Below are 21635 nucleotides of genomic sequence, written 5' to 3' on the forward strand. Positions count from 1 at the left end.
ATTACACTTGTGTATGTTCACTAATTTCTATATTTTTTCAGACTCAGGTATAGTATTATATTGATTACAATATTGGATAGTATCATACAGTACAGCAACCACCCCCTCCAAATTAGCGAGGGTTACGTTCTAAGCCCCCTCGCTAATTCTTGAAATTCGTTCATTCTTGACGCATTCCTGAATGTGTCATTTACTGGTAATTGCGCAGCCCATGAACCACTGATACTGTAATGCATTACCCATAAATAATGGTGCTTGTTAAATTAGTTTCCCCATTGTTTTTAGCTGTACGGCTGTGACAGCTCTAGTATTTTTATTCCTCAGCATAATGGAGGAAGGGACTGTCCTGTTTAACTAAACCTAATCTAACCGAGTTTAACTGTACCTAATAATTTAACCATACCTAACCTAACCTAAAGTCAGAAAAATACTTAAAAATAAACTGGAGGAATATGAATTGCTAAGGTCTCTCTGATGAAAGTTAAACGTACATTAAGCGCTCATTCTTTTGTTCATTTTTGTGTTTAATGTGAAAGAGAGTACTGATGCAGACAGTAATATATCCCATTAACCCCTTAATAACCTCTGGCACTGAACAACCCTTTACAGTACCAATGTCAGTGATATCAAGTCAGTGTGAGCTATAAAGAAAATTGAACAATTATGGGGAGGGAACGAAGGTCACTGGTACATTTACACGACTCTATGCTAAGATTCCAAGCAGTCAGACAGTCGGTTAATCTCAGATGTTTTCGCCCATTTGGTAAATGCCCCGTAACTTTATAAGTTTTTCCGTGACTCATAGCGAATCATAGCATGGGTTTGGAAAGCTAAATAACACTGCTAGGTGAGCCAGATGATTATTTTCACGTCTTTAAGAAAAACAAATTGATAGAAGAATGGAAGAAACTTACTCTACGTACTCAGAGGGATTAAATTTCTTCCATTTTCTTAAAGATGTGAAGATAATCATCTGGCGCACCTAACAATGTGTTATTTAGTTTCCTAAACCCATGCTATGATTCACGGGAGAAGTTACAAAGTTACTGTGCATTTACCAAATGGGCGAAAACATCTGAGATTAACTAACTCTCTGACTGCTTGGAATCGTATCGTAGAGTCGTGTAAACATGCCAGTGACCTTCGTTCCCTTCCCATAATTGTTCACAGTTTTTTACTGTAATGGGTTGTTCAATGCCGGAGGTTATTAAGGGGTTAACGGAATACATTACTGTTTCCATCAATACTCTCCCTTTCACATGTAAACAAAAAAAACGAAGAAAAGAATTAATGCAAAATGTACAATTAACATTCATCAGAAAGACCTTACCAATTCATATTCCTTCACTTTATTTTATGCAATTTTCAGACTATTTTATTTTGTTTGGAAAAAGTACTGTATACAGCACTCACTCCAAACATATTTGTAATAATAATAATAATAATAATAATAATAATAATCTGGCCTTTTGTTTCTCAAAAGCGCCAGTTCTTCCTTTTGGGAATTCACTAGCGCTCGTTATTTTTACAATTACAAGAATTGTGACATTTCTTGTATATAATACAAGCTACATCATATATACATGAAAGTGGCAAAAATTAAACCCTATAATCATCTGTCATAATACCTCTCTCCAGATCGTAGCATTTTGAAAAAAGAAAGGCTTTCAGCTGTCTCTTAAAGGATTCAACAGTAGAGAGTTGTCTTATGGACAATGGCAATCTGTTATATAATCTAGGGGCTCTATATGCAAAAGAACGATCAGAGAAAGATGACTGGTGAATGGCTCCTGGCTCATCAAGACGCAAGGAATCATCTTCACTGCGTAACATCACACCCGGGCGTGTCGATGGAAGTTTTAACAATTCAGCAAGATACTTCGGTTCACCAAACTTAAGAACCTTGAATGTAATAAGACACAGTTTAAATTCAATTCTAGCCTTTACTGGTAACCAATGCAACTCAATCAGAAACGGGGTAGTTGAGGTTCTCGGGGGGAGACCAAAGATAAGCCGTGCCGCCCTGTTCAACACAGACTGAACTTTTGTTAGTATATTATTTGGAAGACCAACCCACAGTGAATTACAATAATCAACACGAGACAAGACCACTGCATGGACCAATGTTAGGAGGCACTGTCCATTCAGGAATCTTCTCAGAGAATACAGATTTCTGATATGCAAGTTACACCCTCTTACAACCTGATTAATGTGTTCTTTGTAATTTAACTTAGAATTAAAATAAACACCCAAATTTCGAACAGAACTGACTGGATGCAGCTGTGACACGCCAATGTTCAAAGCCAGGGCATTGTCACTGTCATCACCCCTTCTGTTTCCTCTGATGATGATGATCTCAGTTTTACCATCATTCAGCTTAAGTTTCCTCTTAGCCATCCAAATCTTAATATCAGACATTAGAGATTCAAACTTTATCTTAGTATCGTTGATATCTGACATCTTAACATAGAGCTGGGTGTCATCAGCATAAAAATGATAGGACACATCATGAGCATCAAGTAAAGACGATAAACTACTTATGTAGATAGTAAATAGAATTGGACCCAAAACTGATCCTTGAGGGACTCCAAATAGAAGAGGAGCAGAATCAGAGCTAGCGTAATCAACAACCACTCTCTGAGATCTGTCTGACAGATACGACTTAAGGAGCAAAAGGGCACTATCACGAATGCCATAAAAATACAGATCATCCAACAATAGTTTATGATCTACTGTATCAAAAGCTGCAGACAGATCCAAAAGAACTAGGAGAGAGGACATCCCACTACAAGTGTTTGCCACCAAGTCGCTCTGAATCCTTATTAGTGCAGTTTCAGTCGAATGGTATTTTCTGTATGCTGATTGAACAACAGGAACAACTCTGTTGTGTTCCAGTAGTGGTAAGAGTTGGTCAAGTATGGCCCGCTCAATAATCTTGGATAAAAAAGACAGGTTAGAGACAGGACGATAATTTGTCATGCTCTCGACATCAAGGCCAGGTTTTTTAATTAGGGGCCTAAGCAAAGCACGTTTCTCAGACCGCACAAAATTACTTTCTAAGAAGCATCTATTTATTATGTTGCAGATAAAGTCTGCAGCATGCTCATACACATCAGGCAGTTGTGACATGTTACATGGATCGAGTGAGCAAAATGTTTTATTAAGTTCTCTGATGTAACATTTGACTTTGTTTACATCCAGTGGATGAAATGTTGAAAGCAAATGATCCCCGGTGCACCGTGGCTGGAAGTCAACTGAGTACACTTCACTAGGAGAACTGCTGTCTAAATCACTTCTTATGCGAGATATCTTACTTGTAAAAAATGAAGCAAAATCAGAAGCCAATTGGGCATCAGATAAAGAAGTTGGTTTAACAATTACTTTCCTCCGACCAACCAAATTGTTCACAGCTGCAGACTTTTTTTGATCACCACCACATGAATCAATGTTATTTTGATAATACCTAGCCTTTTGGGCTTTTACAGTGTGAACGACTGCTCTTCTCGCAAAAACATAACGCAAACGAGTTACTTCGGTCCGCTGCAAGCGCCACTCACGTTCTGCCCTTCTACGTTGTCTACGCAAAGAATTAATGGATGGACCATACCACGGAGAATTATCACGTACAGTGATTGTTTTTACTACCTCAGGACAATAATGGTCAAAAATTGACCTGAGCTCGTTGTTGTAAATATCAACCAATTCACCAGAAGAAAGACTTGAAGAATCGATGGAGTTTAAACGTTGATCAATTTCAAAACACATCAACTGGCGGTCAACATTGTTGTAATTTCTGAACCTGATGACCTTTTTATATGAAGGGGATTTTGGGACATCAAAACTAAGAGTGATCAGAGCATGATCAGAGATGAGGGGGTCAAATGAGTCAACCTCCACATCTGATACGCGCCTGCAACCAACAGGGGACAAGATCAAGTCAAGGACATGTCCTGAGACATGAGTTGGATTACTCACATGATTGAAAAAATTGTTCTGGGTGATCAACTCAAGGAATTCTGAAGAAAATGGTTTTGACTCTGGACTGTCAACCCAATAATTGAAATCACCACAAACAAGAAGTCCTCCAGGTTTAAGAGAAAACCCCTCAAGAAACTGCCCAAACTCCTCCATAAAACCTCGATCTCTGCCCGGATGACCTGGTCGATAGACAATTGCAATTCTAATGGTATTCTGATGGAAATTTATTGATACTTCCATAAATTCAAATGAGGATGGGGTCAGGTCTGAGTCAATGAGAGAAACGTTTGCAAGTGCTGCAGAGTAGATGAGTGCTACGCCTCCTCCTGGATAGTCAGCAGCAGGCCTGGGAATACTAATAATAGAATGTGTCTTAGGCAAGGCATTACGAATAATATCGATATCAGACTCATACAACCAGGTTTCAGTCAAGCACAATATGTCAAGCTCGTGCTGATTTAGGGTTTCATTAATATAGTCTATCTTATTACGGATAGAACGAATATTTAAAAGACCCATCCTTAACTGGTTCAAGAGTGACGTAGTCAGTTTTTTGAATGGTCAAAATTGGTGTTTTCAATCAATCTATTCCTATGAGAAATCATAATTGGACATTCTCTACTTGAAGCAAAATGGGCAACCACCTGTGACTTTGAATTAGCATCTTGATGTCTTAAAGAGGAGCAGTTGATGCATTTGGGAGAATTTCTGTTACTACAGTCCTTAGATTTATGGGCTCCAGCACAAAAGACACATTTAGGTTCATCACTTTTCCTAGAACATCTCTCAAATGTATGACCAAAGCCTTGGCAGTGATGACACTGTGTAACCCAGAATCTATCGAAAGCGCGGCATCTTGTAAGATCCACATAGATGTAATTGCCCTGTTCTACAATGGAGGATCTCACCTCTGGCGACATCTTCAAGACAGCAGTTTTGGTGTCATTCCTTGTCCTTGTGAAGAGAAGGTTGAGGGTACAACCTCGATCAACGAGCATCTTAATTTTATTGTTTTTTCTCAGAATATTTGGGATGATGTCAGAGTCATCCAAGGAAGAGGAAAGGCCTGTCACGGTCATTTTAGGCAGAATTTTCTTTGGCTCTGATATGCAAAAAGTGCCCTCAGGGCCAAAATGATCAGTCAGCACCCCAGTTGCTTCCCCCTTGGCCTCAGCTGACGGAAACTTCATTACCAGCCCACCAGCCTTGGTCTTAAGGCAGCTGTCAACCGGTACCGAGTTAAGTACGCCTCTGATGTCTTCTGGTCCCATCTGATTTGTCAGGGCACTAGCGCCACTCTCTGGTTTCACAATCAGTACATGCTGACTATGAATGGCTTTTTTTTGGCCATGAGCACTGATCTCAATCACGCCCCCAGGCAGATCCTTCCCTCCCCCCACGAGAGACCCACGAACAGCATCCGCAAATGACTTGGCCTGATCTTGTGTGACCGCCATAGGTGATGAGACCTTGGTCTCTAGTGCCTCCAGTCTATTTGATACGTCTCTGATTGCTTGAAAGATTGGCCCAATAACTTTATCTTCATACTCCTTCTTGGTACTACTTCCTCCACCAGCCAAGACCTCGTCTGCTGGTGCAACACACTGGCTACACAGCCAGCGAAAGCCCAGCTGGTGGCTCCTCTTCATGAATGGATAGTCGCCTGCATCCAAATTTTCACAAGCTATATGAATCCACTCGCTGCAGTAGGCGCACTTCAGTGCTTGTGCACTTTTTGCTACAGACCTACTGCAGCGAGGGCACTGGTGTTGTTTACTCATGATAAGGGAGAACAAAAAAAACAAAATGACAACAACAGCAAAACGTATATACAATACTACCCGGGAAAAACCCGGGTAGCGCCGCCCCCGTTTGTGTCACCCTAATTTAGGAGGAAAAAAGAAAACCGAAGGAAAAAAAAGCACAAAAAACAGATATGGAAAAAAAACAGGGTGTCTGCGAGGTCACCACGAGCAGGTGGGGTACGACTTGACTACCCTTCTAGGAAAGGTAACCCAAACCGAGGTGCCGCAGAAGTGCTGAGATGGTATTGAAAACTTTTCCCAATTTCGAGCTTTACAGCAGCAACAAATACGTCACTTAGGCAAGACCTCATTGGTTACGATACTGCCACTGCAGTAGTGATGAGTTCACCAATACAAGTGATGTACTGAGCTGGTAGGTAATATTATGTATCATTTCGGCCATCCAGGAAGTGTTATCTGACTTGTATGCCTACTGTGTCATTACACTTGTATATGTTCACTAATTTATATATATATATATATATTTCAGATTCAGGTACAGTACTGTACTGATTGCAGTATTGTACAGTATACTCTCTCCAAACAGTTGTAATACCATAAGTGGTGATGACAGTGTTTACCAATATATTTAAGGTACTGAGTGGGTAGGTTTTTGATTATTCGGTAAATCCAACATCTCGGCATCATCCTGGTCCCATAGATGCCGAATAATGGGACTTTTACTGTACTTGTATAATTTCATAATACAGCATTTCAGTCTACTTTTTACATCATGAATACAGTACTGATATAAAAATATAGCAGTGACATCATACAGCTGGGGAATAATGAAATACATCAACTATACACCATGTGCTGCACTGGCTGTGTGTAAGCAAGTCCAACAAACAACTAGCAGTAGCAGCTAAACTAGCACAAAATGTGCTTTATACTCTCATCAAAACCAGGACACTTTTATAACAGAGTGAATAAACAAGAACACACAGTGATTTAATTATATAATGGCAAGCAAAACAGTATACGCTTGACAGAAGAATGTGGCAAAGCACAGGGTCCAACCAGCCCCTAGCCCAAGAATCCAGATTATTATTATTATTATTATTATTATTTTTTATTTTTTTTATTTTTTTATTTTTTAAGAGGGGATGAGCCTAAGACCAACACAACAACATAGTTCATTCATTTGTATCGTATCATTTATAAAGGCTCCAACGTGCATGGCCTTGGACACCTATTGGCAGCTCTCCATGCTTCTTGATCTCTGGCAGCCTCCCTATTCAGTCCCTTACACTTGAGGCCACACTCGATGACCCCATCCCAGTCTTTTTCGGTCTGCCTCTCACAACCTTACTCCCGATGTTCACACATCTCTCTTTATGCAACCAATTCTCATCCTCCATCCTCTCCACATGCCCAAACCATCTCCATCTATCCCTCCTCATCACAACATCAAATACACTACAGTCCCATCCTTTCTTTCAGCTGCTCTTTCACAAACCTAGCACTCCCCCTCCCAGACCTTGCATTCAAGGACACACTAATCATTGCTATTTCTGGATGTTTGAGTCTACAAATATCCCCTTCCTTTATTGCCCAGGTCTCACTACCATACAGCATTGTGCTCCTAACACATGCCACATACAAAGTTCCTTAGCACAGAGGGAGAGTCCTCTCAGTGTCAGGTGAGGCACCAGCTCCCTGAACTTCTTAACAACCACTCCTTACCTTAGCCACAAAGATAGCTCCAGCCCCACCTCCAGCACATAACATGTCCCCAAGATAACAAAACTCTTCCACACACTCAGGAGACTCACCAGCAAGATCAGTCTTTTCACATTTGACAGTCTCTGCTTGCTCTCCCCGATGCACTACACACACAAAATCAGCATTATCTCACATTCTATGTCTAATACTACTACATTTCTTATACCACCACTTATCACAAATACTGCACTAGATGGGGTCCCTTCCCACACCCTTTTGGCAGACCACACATGGCCACTCTCCCTCTACTTTAAACAGTACCACCACCATCCCAAGATATCACCACTTTTTAAAATTCAGGTAAAAAAAATAACTGACAAAATTCCAAGGCTTACTGTACGTTAAAACTTGTTGGCCACACTGGGAAGCAGAGCACAGACTAGAAGTATAATAGCAAAAAATACTTACTGATAAGAAAAGGTGGCTGTATTGGATTCAGCCACATGAAAGCATGATGCTCCACTAACTTTGGGCACCCCTATAAATGCTGAGAGCTGGAGTAATCCCATATGATGCTTGCTTTGAAGAATACACAAGACATCATTCATTTTAGGGGAATGTCCTCAATTAAGGGAGCGTCCTCAAACCTCTTGAAGTGTTATAACGAGATACAAGAACAATACAGTCACCCCTCAGCTCTTTGCATCAGGGATGATTCCTCCCGTTGCTATTTTGAAATCTTGGTTGGTTTTGTAAGTGGTTTGAATCTTCCTGAGGGCTCCTCCAAAGAAGAGTGTAGAATGAAAAGTATTCAAATATCTGAAGGAAGCCTAAGCTGAAAAATACAATACTCAGATATATGCAGTGATATTGGAAATATAGTTGATATGGGAAACATAGGTGAAGGGTTGTGATATGGCATGAGTGTTCATATTGTGAGGATGTATATCTCATTTAATTATACTAGTGCTTGCACTGGTTTGTTTCTTGTTTTTGTGTGGAAAAAAAAAAATCACATTAATACCATTTTGTACATGAAATACACATGAGCTGTACATCTGCTGTATACACCTTTGTATTTGACCAAATACCTGTAATATCTGTCAGTATATGATCAGATGCCAGAATCCTGTAAAGGTTGGCCACAAACAAATACTCTCTATGTTACCCATATTGTTATGCTTCTCTAGTACTTACTGTTGCAGGTGCCCTAGTCTCAGATTCTGTCAATTCTTATTTCTACCTATAGTTTCTACCGGTACGTTGTTGAGCCAGAGCCGCAGTTCACTGATGGCGGAGAGTTGTCAGCTGGACCACACGCCAGGTTTACTGGTCTTCCAGAATCTTCCATCCTCACACTCAACTACCATGCACCTGAGAACTGGCTAGTTGAAGTTATCAATTCTGTTCATGATCTGGATAACATCAAGTTGGAGAGTGTTGAATCAGGGGTGCACAGGTAAGAATTATTACTAAAATATTTTGTGTTTGCTCTTTCAATAATTGTTTTGACAGAAGGTGGTAGCTTTCACATAAGTAATCTGTTTTTATAGTGATGGCAGAGGTATATCCATAACACCAGTATCAGACATCCCAGTTGCATCTAGATTCCTCGACCAGATTCATTCATCATATTTTTCATTTTCAATTGGATTAGGTACTGTGGTGTTGGAAAACCTGTTTTATCTTCAGTCATTTTCACTTTGTGGTGGGAAAGAAGGTCTGGATGATGATGATGGTATATGATGTATATACAGTGATCCCTTGGTTGTAATGCACTTGGTTATAGCGGTTTTCGTTATCATTGTGAGATAAAAATCCGCACTCCTGCTGTTATTGTGCATTTTTGGGCTAAAAAGAATATCACTATCGTATGAGTCTGGGGGAAATAGCAGTCAGATAGATTATTTTCTAGTTAGGAGGGCCGATAGGAGGTTAGTGAGGGATGTTAAAGTTATAGGAAGTGAGGAGTGTGTGCAGCAGCACAAACTATCGATTTGTGATATGGTGCTTAAAGAACAAGTGATGAAAAAGAGGACTTATGTAACTAGGAGGAAAATATGGAAGCTGAAAAACCAAGTAGTAAGGGATGCCTTCTATAGCGAGTTGAGGAGAGTGGTGGCTCAACAGGGAGCTGTAGACAGAGGCGTTAATGAACAGTACAGAGCCCTCAAGAACAATTTCTTGAGAGTTACTGATGTAACATGCGGCTGGACAAGAGGACCACCAAGACATAAAGTAACTTGGTGGTGGGATGAGGGTGTAGAAGCTGCAATTAAGGAGAAAAGAAGGCTTTTCCGGGAATGGAAGAAGGGTGGTAGCAAAGAGGAATATTTGGCTGCCAAGCGTAGGACTAGAAGAAAGGTATACAGGGCAAAGTCTGAGTCACAGAGACAATTACTTGATAACCTAAATCATGGGGAAAGGAAAAATATATTTAGGGTGGCAGGTCAGGTGAAGAGGGATAATCGGGATATCATAGGTGAGCAGTGTGTGAAGAATGATGAAGGAAGGGTAGTGGTGAACAGTGAGGATATTAAAGATGCATGGAGAGAGCATTATAACTGGTTTTTGAATGAGGAGTTTGACTGGGACAGGGAAAGTTTGGAGCCAGCAGATCCAGTGTCTGGCCCTTGGTCTTTGATTGATACTGCTACTGGGAGTGAGGCAATAGGCAGGATGAGGGTGGAGAAGTCAGCAGGCGTGTCTGGGTTGACTGCCGAAATGTTGAAGGCCTCAGGCGATATAGGGGTGAGTTTAGTCACTGACCTGATAAATAGGATTATTTATGAGTGTATTGTCCCACATGATTGGCTGAAGAGTGTAATTGTAAATGTGTATAAAGGGAAGGGTGATGCCCTAGAAAGAGGAAATTATAGAGGTATAAAGCTTTTAGATCAGATAATGAAGGTAATGGAGAGAGTTTTAGAAGGTATGAATAGAGAAAGAGTGAATATTGATGAGATGCAGTTTGGGTTTATGCCAGGTAGAGGGACCACTGATGCCATATTCATTGTTCGACAGCTTCAGGAAAACTATATTGGTAAGAGAAGGGATCTTTATTTTGTTTTTGTTGATTTGGAAAAGGCCTTTGACAGAGTCCCTAGAGAGGTGGTGAAGTGGGCAATGAGAAAGCTTGGCTTGGAGTGGCTGGTTAGGGTGGTTATGGCCATGTATGTGGGTGCTCACACCCATGTGAGAGTGAATGGAGATTTGAGTGATGAGTTTTCCGTGAATGTTGGTGTGCATCAGGGGTCAGTCTTGAGTCCCATGTTGTTTATCATGGTACTTAAGCCCTTTCACGTGACTTTAGAAACGGACTCCCGTGGGAGTTGTTGTATGCTGATGATTTGGTGTTGATTGCAGAGAATGAAAGGGAGGCAGAGGAAAGGTTTAGGAAGTGGAGAGATGGTATTGGGCAAAAGGGTTTAAGGGTAAATGCAGATAAAACAAAAGTGTTGATATCTAGGGTTGGTGGCAGTACCGTCAAAGACGAGGGAGAGTGGCCATGTGCAGTTTGCCACAAGGGCGTGGGAAGTAATTCCATCTTGTGCGGTGTGTGTGGTAAATGGGTGCATAAGAGATGTAGTGGTATCAGAGGTAGACTGCATGATAATGCTGATTTTATGTGTACGGCGTGCCGGGGTGAGCAAGTGGAGATTGTCAGACGTGAAAGGATTAAACTTACTGGTGAATCTCTTGAGTGTGTGGAAGAGTTTTGTTATTTGGGAGACATGTTGTGTGGTGGAGGTGGGGCTGGAGCTAGCTCTGTGGCTAGGGTGAGAAGTGGTTAGAAGAAGTTCAGGGAGCTCTTGCCTCTCCTGACATTGAGAGGGCTCTCCCTACGTGCTAAGGGGTCTTTGTATGCAGCATGTGTTAGGAGTGTAATGCTGTATGGTAGTGAGACCTGGGCAGTGAAGGAGGAAGATATTCACCGGCTCAGATTTACAGAAATGACAATGATTAGGTGGATGTGCAGTGCGTCCCTGCGTCCAAGGCCTGGAGGGGCTGGGTTTACAATGGAAGAGTTGAGAGGTAGGATGAGACTGGAGTGTATTGGTGTTGTGATGAGGAGAGGTAGATTGAGGTGGTTTGGACATGTGGAGAGGATGGGGGATGATAATTGGGTGAGGAAGGTGAGAAGTGTTAATATTGGGGGTGGGGTTATGAGGGGTAGACCGAGAAAGACATGGGACGAGGTCATTAAGTGAGACCTTAGGGGTAAGGGACTGAACAGGGAGGCTGCAATGGATCGTGCAGCGTGGAGAGCCGCCATTAGGTGACCAAGGCCGACACATGCAAGCATGTTGGAGCCTTTAAAAACGAAACGAAACGAAAAACGAAACGTATGCCTGAGCTGGACCAAGCCCAAGACCTCACAAACATTGGCCCGGCACAGCAGCCCAGGACATCATCACCTGAGTGATGTTTCCATTGGCCAGGACCTGTGAGCCATTAATACTGTCACGCCTTGGTATGTGACTAGGTTATGCAAAGTGAAAACTCGTTGCATAACTATTCATCATGTACCGAGGTCGATATAACAGGGGTTCAGTGGGGTTAGGGAGGGGGGAGGGGTTGAAAGGCAGCTTAACCTAAAATCTAAAAAAAATCTTACCCTTTTAGGCTTTCCCTTAGCACCCTCAGTAAAACCATTCTTTCCACAAGGGGTAGCATCATTGCCAGAATATGATTTCCAAGTCACACAGATAAGTTATCACTCCACATAGTATCATACACTGCACTGTTTGTTTCACACTTGTATTTTTATTTGATGATAAAAGTGGTGTTTCAGTGGTTATACATGGATGATATGAAACAAAAAGGAAAGAGTCATAGTGAACATAAACTCCGGGCAGTCATCTTGACTCATACGTCTGATTGTCAGCTTGTTCCGGAGGTACTGAGCGTGCACGTGATTGTCGTACGCGACCAGCACAATTATCGTAATAGCGAATTTCGACGTTATTATCTTGAAACTAGGTATACCTTTTAGTTCACTGTTTTATCAGAGTATTGCATACCAAACAAACTTATAACAAGACCTGACTGTACTAGCTTTTCATTGGCCCTTACCATCACAGCTAGGATGGGTTAGTTTCACAATGCATTGTCCACACCCCAAAGTCGTGAACAGCAATAATCGGAGTCAAATGCATGCTATTTCTGTATTTTCAGTTACACAGATTGTAATTCTCATTTTTGTGCTTCTTAAACTAGTAACATATTACTATAATTGTGGATAAAATACTCGGATAATTTCAAAAGCACAGGAACAGTATACAACCGATGTTGGTTTGACTTGCTCTTGCTTACAACCAAGCCAGCCACTGATTTCCTCACATTACTTTAAGCAGCAGAAATGTCTTACAGATTTACTTCCTCTTGTCCCTGGGTGTTTTCTACATTATTATATTAATGTTTGTGGTGATAAATGATTAAATTTATGATTTTATTTTCCATGTTCTATAGCATCATCATCATCATCCAGACCTCCTTTCCCACCTAAGGGCAGGGTGAGGAGTAGCAATGTCCAGACAGCCCAAAATTGCCCAATCCAATGGGCCACGCTTCCATTCACTCATCATTCAAGCCCGCGGAATCCTGGCTCTAACGGATATGCCAAAAACATTCACCACGTTCTGTAGCTTAACATATCGTATCCGACAGAGTCAATCCAGACGCTGCCATGTTAAAAAGGGGTGCCAAAAATCTCTGATCATGCACATCTCACAAAATTCATCCAGCCTTCTCGATCTCCTGTCAGTTCCCTAGCCTCACCGACTTCTAAACCTCTCTTCCTCACACATTCATCCACCATATCTCTCCACCTTCTCCTTGGCCTACCTTGCCTCCTCCCCCCTTCGAATTCGCTCAGATATACTTTCTTCACCACTCTGTTGTTATCCATTCTCTCCACATGACCATACCATCTCAGTACACTCTCTTCATTTCTGGTGTCCACCGACTTCCTCACTCCGCATCTTTCACGAATCACATTATTTCGTATCCTATCCACCCTCTGTACTCCACATACACTCCTCAGCAGTCCCATCTCCACTGCTTTTACTCTTGACTTTTCATTTTCATGCCACACCATAGTCTCACATCCATATGTTAAAGTTGGCACTAACACTCCTTCATGTAAGCCTCGTGCAGCTGCAACACGCAAGCCTCTGTTTCTTATCAAGGCCTTCATTGCACCAGCTACTTTTCTTCCCTGTGTCACTCTTCTTTCAACTTCTTTTGCACATTTTCCTCTCTTTTCTATCACTGTACCCAGGTATTTGAAATCTCTCACCAATTCCAGTCTCTCTCCATTCACTGTTCCATTGCACTGAGAGTCACCTTCTCTCTCAATAACCATCACTTTACTCTTTTCTACATTTACTCTCAAGGAACGTAGCTTACAGACATCAGCAAAACTCTGCACTAGCCTACCAAGTTCTTGTCTGGTACTTGCAAGCAGTACTGCATCATCAGCATGCAACAAATTTGAGATATTCCATCCATCACCATTCATTACCAATGCCATCCCTCTCTCCATTACTCGTGTTTTCACTTCTGTCATCACCCCATCCATATATACATTGAACAACCATGGAGACATCACACAACCTTGTCGCACGCCCACACTGATTGTGAACCATTCACTTAGATCCCCATTAACCCTAACACATGCTTCACTACCATCATAAAAACTCTTGACCGCACCTAGCAGCTTACCCTCTACACTGTACATGCGCAAAAGTTTCTACAATCCATCTCTGTTCACTTTGTCATATGCTTTTTCCAGATCCATGAATGCCATAAACACCTTATGGTCCTTCTCACAAGCCTTCTCTACTATCTGTCTCACTGCAGATATTTGGTCCACACATCCTCTGCCACTCCTAAAGCCACCCTGTTCATCAGTCACTAGGACTTCTGATATCTCTCTTACTTTCTCTATAATAATTCTTCCATATACCTTCCCTACCACACTCAGTAAGCTTATGCCACGATAATTCTTGCACTCACTTCGTTCACCTTTATTTTTGTACAGGGGTACAATCACAGCCTTTTTCCACTCTGCAGGCACAGTTTCACTCATCCATGCCTTCTTACATATTTCCAACAAGCACTTCATTCCATTCTCTCCACTACATTTAAGCATCTCTGCATACACCTCGTCAACCCCAGCTGCATTCCCATTTTTCAGCCACTTCACAGCACTCTTCACCTGTGCGAGTGTCACGTCTCCTGGCACTGCATTCCTTCTCTGCACACTCTCAAAACCAATCATGTTTACAGCTGCTCTGCTCTCTCTATCCCCATTCATCAGGCTTTCAGATATTCTTTCCATCTGGTCCTTACTTCATCTCCATGGGTTAATAATCTACCACCTGCATCCTTCACACCATCCCATTTCTCACTGCTTTCACTTCTACATTTCTGCACCTCTTTCCAGAATAACTTTCTATTTTCAGAGTAGTTTGCATTCATTTTTCTTCCTAGATCCTCATTTACCTCCTCCTTTTTCCTCTTCACTAGTCTCTTTACATGCTTCTTGCTCTCAACATATTCAGTTCTTATTTCAACTGAACCCCTATCCTGTAACCACTTTAGCCACTTCTTCCTCTTTTCCTCCACCGCTCTCTTTACCTTCTCATCCCACCATGCCCATTTCTTCTTTGCCACACCACATACTGTACTGCATTAGCATACCTAACTAAGCAATCCCTATATACATTCCACAGTCTGTCCAGATCCATTTAATTCCAGTTCAGTAATTCTAACTCGTCCTCTACTTTGGTCCTGTATTCATCTGCCATTTCTTTGATCCTCGGCGTCTCAACTTTCAGTCTTTCTCCCTGACCGCTTCTCTCTCTCCTGATCCACCTCACTCCTTTCAGCTTGATCTTGCATACTACAATCATATGATCTGACAGACCTCCACATCGTCCTCTCACAGCCCTCATATCAGCAACCATTCCCATCATCAACCTCTCTACGAGCACTTAATCAATCAGGCTTCTTTCAACACGATCCTTATTCCCTCTATACCATGTATATTTATGTGCATCTCTGTGTTTGAAATACGAGTTACAAATGCACAACCTCCTCTCCTGACACATATCCTTTAGTCTCTTCCCATTATCATTTTCTCCTGGTACTCCATAGCAACCCATTATGTCATCCTCAGGACCAATGCCTACTCTTCCGTTCATATCCCCCATCACAGTCACCTTATAGCTTCTGGGCATTTCTCCCACTACTTTACGCAGCTCATCCCAAAAGCTGTCTTTTTCTCTCTCACTCCCGTCCTCACGTGGTGCATATGCTACAATCACTGCCACTTTCGCCTTCTCAAACTTGAACTTGACATACATACATTTCGAGCTAACACAATTGTAGTCTCTCATTCCACTCTGCCACACCTGATTCATCAACAAAGCAACTCCTTCCTTGCATCTTCCTCTCCCATTCATTCCTGATCTTACACATTTCACACCCTCCCACTCCTCCACTTCGCACCCTTTCATCTTCGTTTCACACAATGCCATCACAGCATATCTCGCACTCTTGAACACATTCACCACTTCCACCCTCTTGCTCTCCTCATTCACACCTCTCACATTCCACATGGCCGCGCGAGTCTGCCCATTTGGTTGGGGCCCTGGGCAGGTATTGGGCCCTTTGAGGCTCTCTGAAACAACTGCCATGTTTAAGTGATTTTGGATAAGGGAATCTGGGGGACACTTAACCCTGCCAGAAACCCCGGTTATATGGTTACCACCCAGCGTAGTAAATGGTTTCCTGGGTACAGGAAACCATTTGGCTTGTCACTCAGTGTAGAACTCATATGGCACCTCTGCATTGAGTGAGTGGATGATGGGCACTGCCACCTACCACTATATATCAGTATTAATCCTCCTGATTCACTCTTACTGTACAGTATATGTTTATCAGACACAATTTCAGACTTTCTAAAACCTTCCCTACTCATATCTACTGAAATGTATAATTACAGGCCTAACCTTGCATACTCATACACAAGTCCATCCATCCATCCATTGCCAGACGCCATGTATCCCAAACGGGGTGGTCAAGGGCTTAGAGTTAATTGTTTTACAGGGAGGGGCACTAATCCTCCACCAACCCCACTTGACACGTAGGTCATATGTCAATTAAATTGTCTGACTAAACAAAACAGTATAACCTAACCCAACCAGAAATGACCTAAACTAATCACACTCAACAAAACAAAACAAAACCACACTTTACCCAACCTAAACCAACCCAGCCTAAACCAACCCAACCCAGTCCTTTCTAAACTAACTTTACTTAACCATTACCTTGCCCGATCAACCTAACTTAACCAGTGGCAACTTAACCAAACATGCCATCCATCCATCCATCCATCATCCAATCCCACATTGCCCCATGAGGAGCGTAGGAGCCCGGGGCCAAACATGCCAAAATAGCATAAAATAGGTTAGGTTAGGTTTGGATGATAATTTTGCATTTAATTATGTAAAATGGAAATACATGAACTTAAAAATCTTTCACTGCTGCCTTATGTTTGCTTGCAGGTGATCAGCTGAATTTGTTTACAATTTACCGATGCACTTGGCATGGTTCATTCACTCGTACCATGTGTGTGCATATCAGACCCACAGAATGCTTAGTTTACTGTTTATTTATCATGTACCTGTGGTAATATACACTCATCTAAGTCTGCTTTATTGATCTGTCTATTTGTTTATTGCCAGATGCCGAGTGGCCACAAACAAATCACCTTCATGTCACCTGGTCCCCTGCCATTTCACTGTCCTGCTCCCAGCTCACATACCCCATCTCTCATATACCGCTCCACTCCATTCCTCCATCTCATCCTTGGCCTCCCCCTCTCTCTCCTCCCCTCCACTGCACTCACATGCACTCTCCTCATTAGTCTCTTGCTCTCCATCCTCTCCACATGACCAAACCACCTCAGTGTATTTCTCCTAACGCTTTCCATCACACCCACAGCCACACCTCAATGTTCGTTCACTTCCTTATTTCTCTCTCTCCATGTAATTCCACATGCTTCTCTTAGATAACTCATTTACACTGCTCTCACTCTTGACTTGTGTGCTTCTAATAAGGTCCAAGCTTCACTTCCATACGTTAGCATTGGTATCACAATTTTGTCCTGCAGCGACTTTTTTTTTTACTTCCATGCCCACTTCCCTGTTTCTTATCACTGCTTTCAAACAACCAGCAAAATTTAAATTAATAATTAGTAAGGTCACTCATTATTCCATGTGTGTGCATGTCAGACCCACAGAATGCTAAGTTTGCTGTTTATTTATCATATACTTATGATAATATTTGCTCATCTGAGGCTACACTATTGAAATATTATTTAATAATTAGTAAGGCCATCGAGTGATTTGCTTTGTGGCATATTTTTTTAAAGCAAAATATTTCTCGGAAAAAGTGCACATTACTGTATATGACAGGAAATGCAATAGGTTGGGTTAAGTTACAAGATTCTAGGTTTAGATAAATCAGCACTGATAAGGGTAATTTTGTGCCAAAAATAGTGTTCTAAGATGGTATTCGTCTGTCTTCAGCACACTATAAGATGGTGTCTGTCTCTTTGGCTCCATTGCAGATTGTAAACATCATTTTCCTCCTTAAAAATTATTTTGAAATATGGGAAACAAACTGCAAGAATAAGAAGTAAGCTAGTAAAATCTGGTTGGTGTTTAAACTAAACTGTAGGTTTACCTGAGTGACTACAGTTTAGGGCAAGACGAGTGGGTGGTTGAAGGTTCAGTTAGGTGTGTTTACCCATTAACAAATTAAATGTTCTTCCTTATTGTGCCCCTCTCATCACTTTCTGTTAACCTTACGATGCTTCTGTGTGTTTCTGGTGCTTATTTATTTAATGGTTGTAAGTTGTAAAAGGGAAAATTTGGGTTTGAGCTTGGGGTGCTGGGTACCAGTTAGGATAAATCCCATAGGTTCTGTGTATTCTTTATCATGTAATTTTGTTATCAGGTGCTAGGTTTGGTACCATTTATGCGTGATTACCAAGGGATCATTGTGTGTGTGTGTGTGTGTGTGTGTGTGTGTGTGTAGAGAGAGAGAGAGAGAGAGCGCCAGGTTGAGTGTACTGTGAAACGAGTTGGTTTGGAAACTGAAGTCACAGAGACGGGAGCTAGTAGTCTTTGAGAAATGGGTACCGTAAGCAAGCTTAGATTTTCTTCTCACTGTAGCCATTTGACGTATTTCTGTCCATTTGACACTACCTTAAAGTACTTGGCCAATATCCACAACATATGGATCAGTAGTGGTTAGCATCAGTACAGTAAGTGAGAAGCTTAGAAAATTAATGTTTTGACTCCTGGATGATGCTGAATTGAAGTCTGTTCAAATGAACTTTGCGTTGAAAACTTATGTCACCCTTTAAGTTGTCACAACTGATTGGCCACTTACAGTGTCATTCCCAATTCTCCATAAAGAGGCCAAGTTTTCCATGGTTTAATAAAAACTCTCAACGTTGGCTTGAAGGATGTGTTATAGTGCCCGTCCTGGGCCAAGGACAGATGTCATGTACATAAATTCATTAAAAAGAGTAGAGAATTTGCTTATGTCTATCTGTATATAGTAATCTGTCAATAGCCAGTTGTCCTGATCCTGGCAGGGGTGGCTAGAAGAGAATCTTTAATGAAAATTCAATGACAAGGCATTCTATTTTCCCCTGTAAGGAAGAAAGAACCAAAAGCTAGAAGTCTGAAGAGTAATTCTTTCCAAGAAAAACTAAACAAAGGTGCCAAATGCAAGGCCTGTTCATTTCAAGGTGCCAGGACACATTGTATTTAAAAGACTGGAGGTCAAAGACTGAGGGTAACACAGGCTGAGGAAAACCATTCCTGAACTCACCTGTTGCATACATAGTGACTTGAGAGTAGCAGTTAATTCTTGCATTGGGAAGTTGGACAGAAAAAGGAGTATGAATGTCTATTCTTCTATGTTTCCCTCTTACCTTGCAATTCTTTTTAGCAAGTAAAGTTTTAGTACCGTACTTGGAAATAAGGAAAGCAAGCAGATTTTGCATAGTAAGCTTGAGGATTAATCAAATACTGTGATATAGTAGATGATGTTTGGATATATTAGGTATAGATGCAGGATAGTAGTACATGACAGGTCCTCTTTTGTGTTGAATTATGCTTATGGTTTATATAAAAAAAAAAAAATTATCTTTCTCAGTGAATTTGAGTTGGAGCATCTGCTGCTGGAGGGCCACTGTTTTGAGCAGTCATCTGGCAACCCTCCCAGAGGCCTCCAATTCACCCTGGGCAACAGACATCTGCCCGTCATGGTAACTTTCTAATTTTTATTTTATTTATTTATTTTTCTTTATATAAATTTTTTTAAGGAACTCCACATTTGAAGTCAAAACTAACTGTGTTGTTGTTTCATGGTGATGCTGCAATCCGTTTGACACCACCTTGGTTATACAACATTGCACTAGGCACTTTACCAGAGACTGGTCACAGGCTGCTCTGCGAACTATTCTTCCAAAACTATTTGGTCTGGACACATTGCATTTAATAAACTGGATTTCGTAGGCTGTAGGAAATATGGACAGATGAAGATAAATTATGTGCAATTTGCATTTGTGAATGTAGTAGAAGATATTTTGGAATGAGGAGGTTCATTGCAAGGAAATTTCAGTCCCTGGATCAATCTGTGTAAATGCAGTTTTCTTTTCAACTAGAGCAATTAGAACTGCGAGTCTAAACCAGGCATGACATAAAGCTTTGTCTAGGCACTGGATCCTTTGCATCCATTAAATTAATTGTGTTCCTGTAATTTATCAGTAAATGTAAAATAAGGATCTCTCCTTTCTTAAAAGATTATTATTGGTATGTGAAAAGAATAATATCAGACTAGTTTCTTATCCATGCTTAGGCAGTAATATATACAAAATACAGTACCATAGTTAACTCTTTTAACAGTAGTGGATGAGTTTCACTATAACTGGAGTAGCTTTTCTTTTTGTGTAATAATCTAGTCATCCATCAAGTTCCATGGTTCTAGAGAGAAATGAGTTAAAGTAACACAGTGACCAAAACTGATCCCAGGCAATTATACAGTTTCCAATGTGAGTTACAAGGACTGATCTTTGCTGAAACCTCAAAATCTTCCATATTTTACCAATTTTTGTTTTATTTCCCTGACTTTTGTTACAAATTGATACCTGTATTTAAGCAGTACAGTGTAACGGTAAACCAGCAAAATTAAAACATCTGCACTAAGGTAGCTGCAAAAACACCTATGTGAAACAGTTTTATTTGCCCGTGTGTAGAGTACAACTCTCATATGAGGGGAGGCACCCCACATACGGTTTTTTGCAGCAAAGTGGAGTCAAAGGCTTTTCATCTCATTAACTTCTCCTCCTATTATGGTCTCCCATCAACCTCTAACTTTTTGCCACACATTTGCATCATTATTTCTTTTCTGTCGCTACTTCAGTGGTCACTGCCCCTCTGAACTGCATGCTTGCATCCTTCCCCCACTACTACAAGTGCATAGCACCCATCTAGCAGCAAACTCTCAACCCTTTTCTATCCAGCACTCTAAATCAAGAGTTTACTGTTTCTCCCAGTCCTTCATGTATGCAACAGATCAACTCTGGAACTGTCTTCCTCTGTCTTTATTTCCTTCTGCCTTTGACCTCCAGTCTTTTAAACATAATGTGTCCAGGCATCTCAAAATAATGGATCTTGAAATTGGCTCTCTTTTGTCTTGTTTTTGTTTTTTCTCGGAGGGAACAGTTTGTGGGCTTCTAGCCCTTGGCTCCTTCTTCTTTCCATTAAAAAAAAAAAAAAAAAATGAGAGAGGGAAGACTAACACTGTTGCCAGTTAAGATGCAGGGATGCAAATATTCTCTTATTCCACACATTTATTGCTGTCTTTTTTATCCTTTGGAAGTGACAGGAGAAGTAATGAAGTGGGGAATAAGAGAGAGAGAAGAAGGTAACAGGAGGACAAAAGAAAAGGAAGAGGAAAGAAGATAAGAGAGAGGAAGAGAGGTGTCATTTAAAGAAGGAAAAGAAAGAAAGAGAGTAGGGAGACACAATGTCACCAGTCAGATATAATGGAGGAATCCAAATTTTCTCATGCTCCCCTGTTTTATTGCATTTATAA

General features: G+C 41.1%; 1 protein-coding gene across 2 annotated transcripts in view; it reads left to right on the forward strand.

Annotated features, from left to right (window-relative positions):
* Positions 1–21635, forward strand: part of Uggt (UDP-glucose-glycoprotein glucosyltransferase) — a 188732-nt gene that overhangs the window by 104452 nt on the left and 62645 nt on the right. For both annotated transcript variants that reach the window (XM_080283702.1, XM_080283701.1), the window contains exons 17-18: positions 8698–8907; positions 19692–19803. In XM_080283702.1, coding sequence (XP_080139828.1) covers positions 8698–8907; positions 19692–19803 — 322 coding nt within the window. The remainder of the gene's footprint in view (positions 1–8697; positions 8908–19691; positions 19804–21635) is intronic.

This window comes from Coenobita brevimanus, chromosome 98 (genome assembly GCF_032717465.1).
Source record: "Coenobita brevimanus isolate Jiangsu-jjx chromosome 98, ASM3271746v2, whole genome shotgun sequence".
In the NCBI taxonomy this organism is placed as follows: domain Eukaryota; kingdom Metazoa; phylum Arthropoda; class Malacostraca; order Decapoda; family Coenobitidae; genus Coenobita; species Coenobita brevimanus.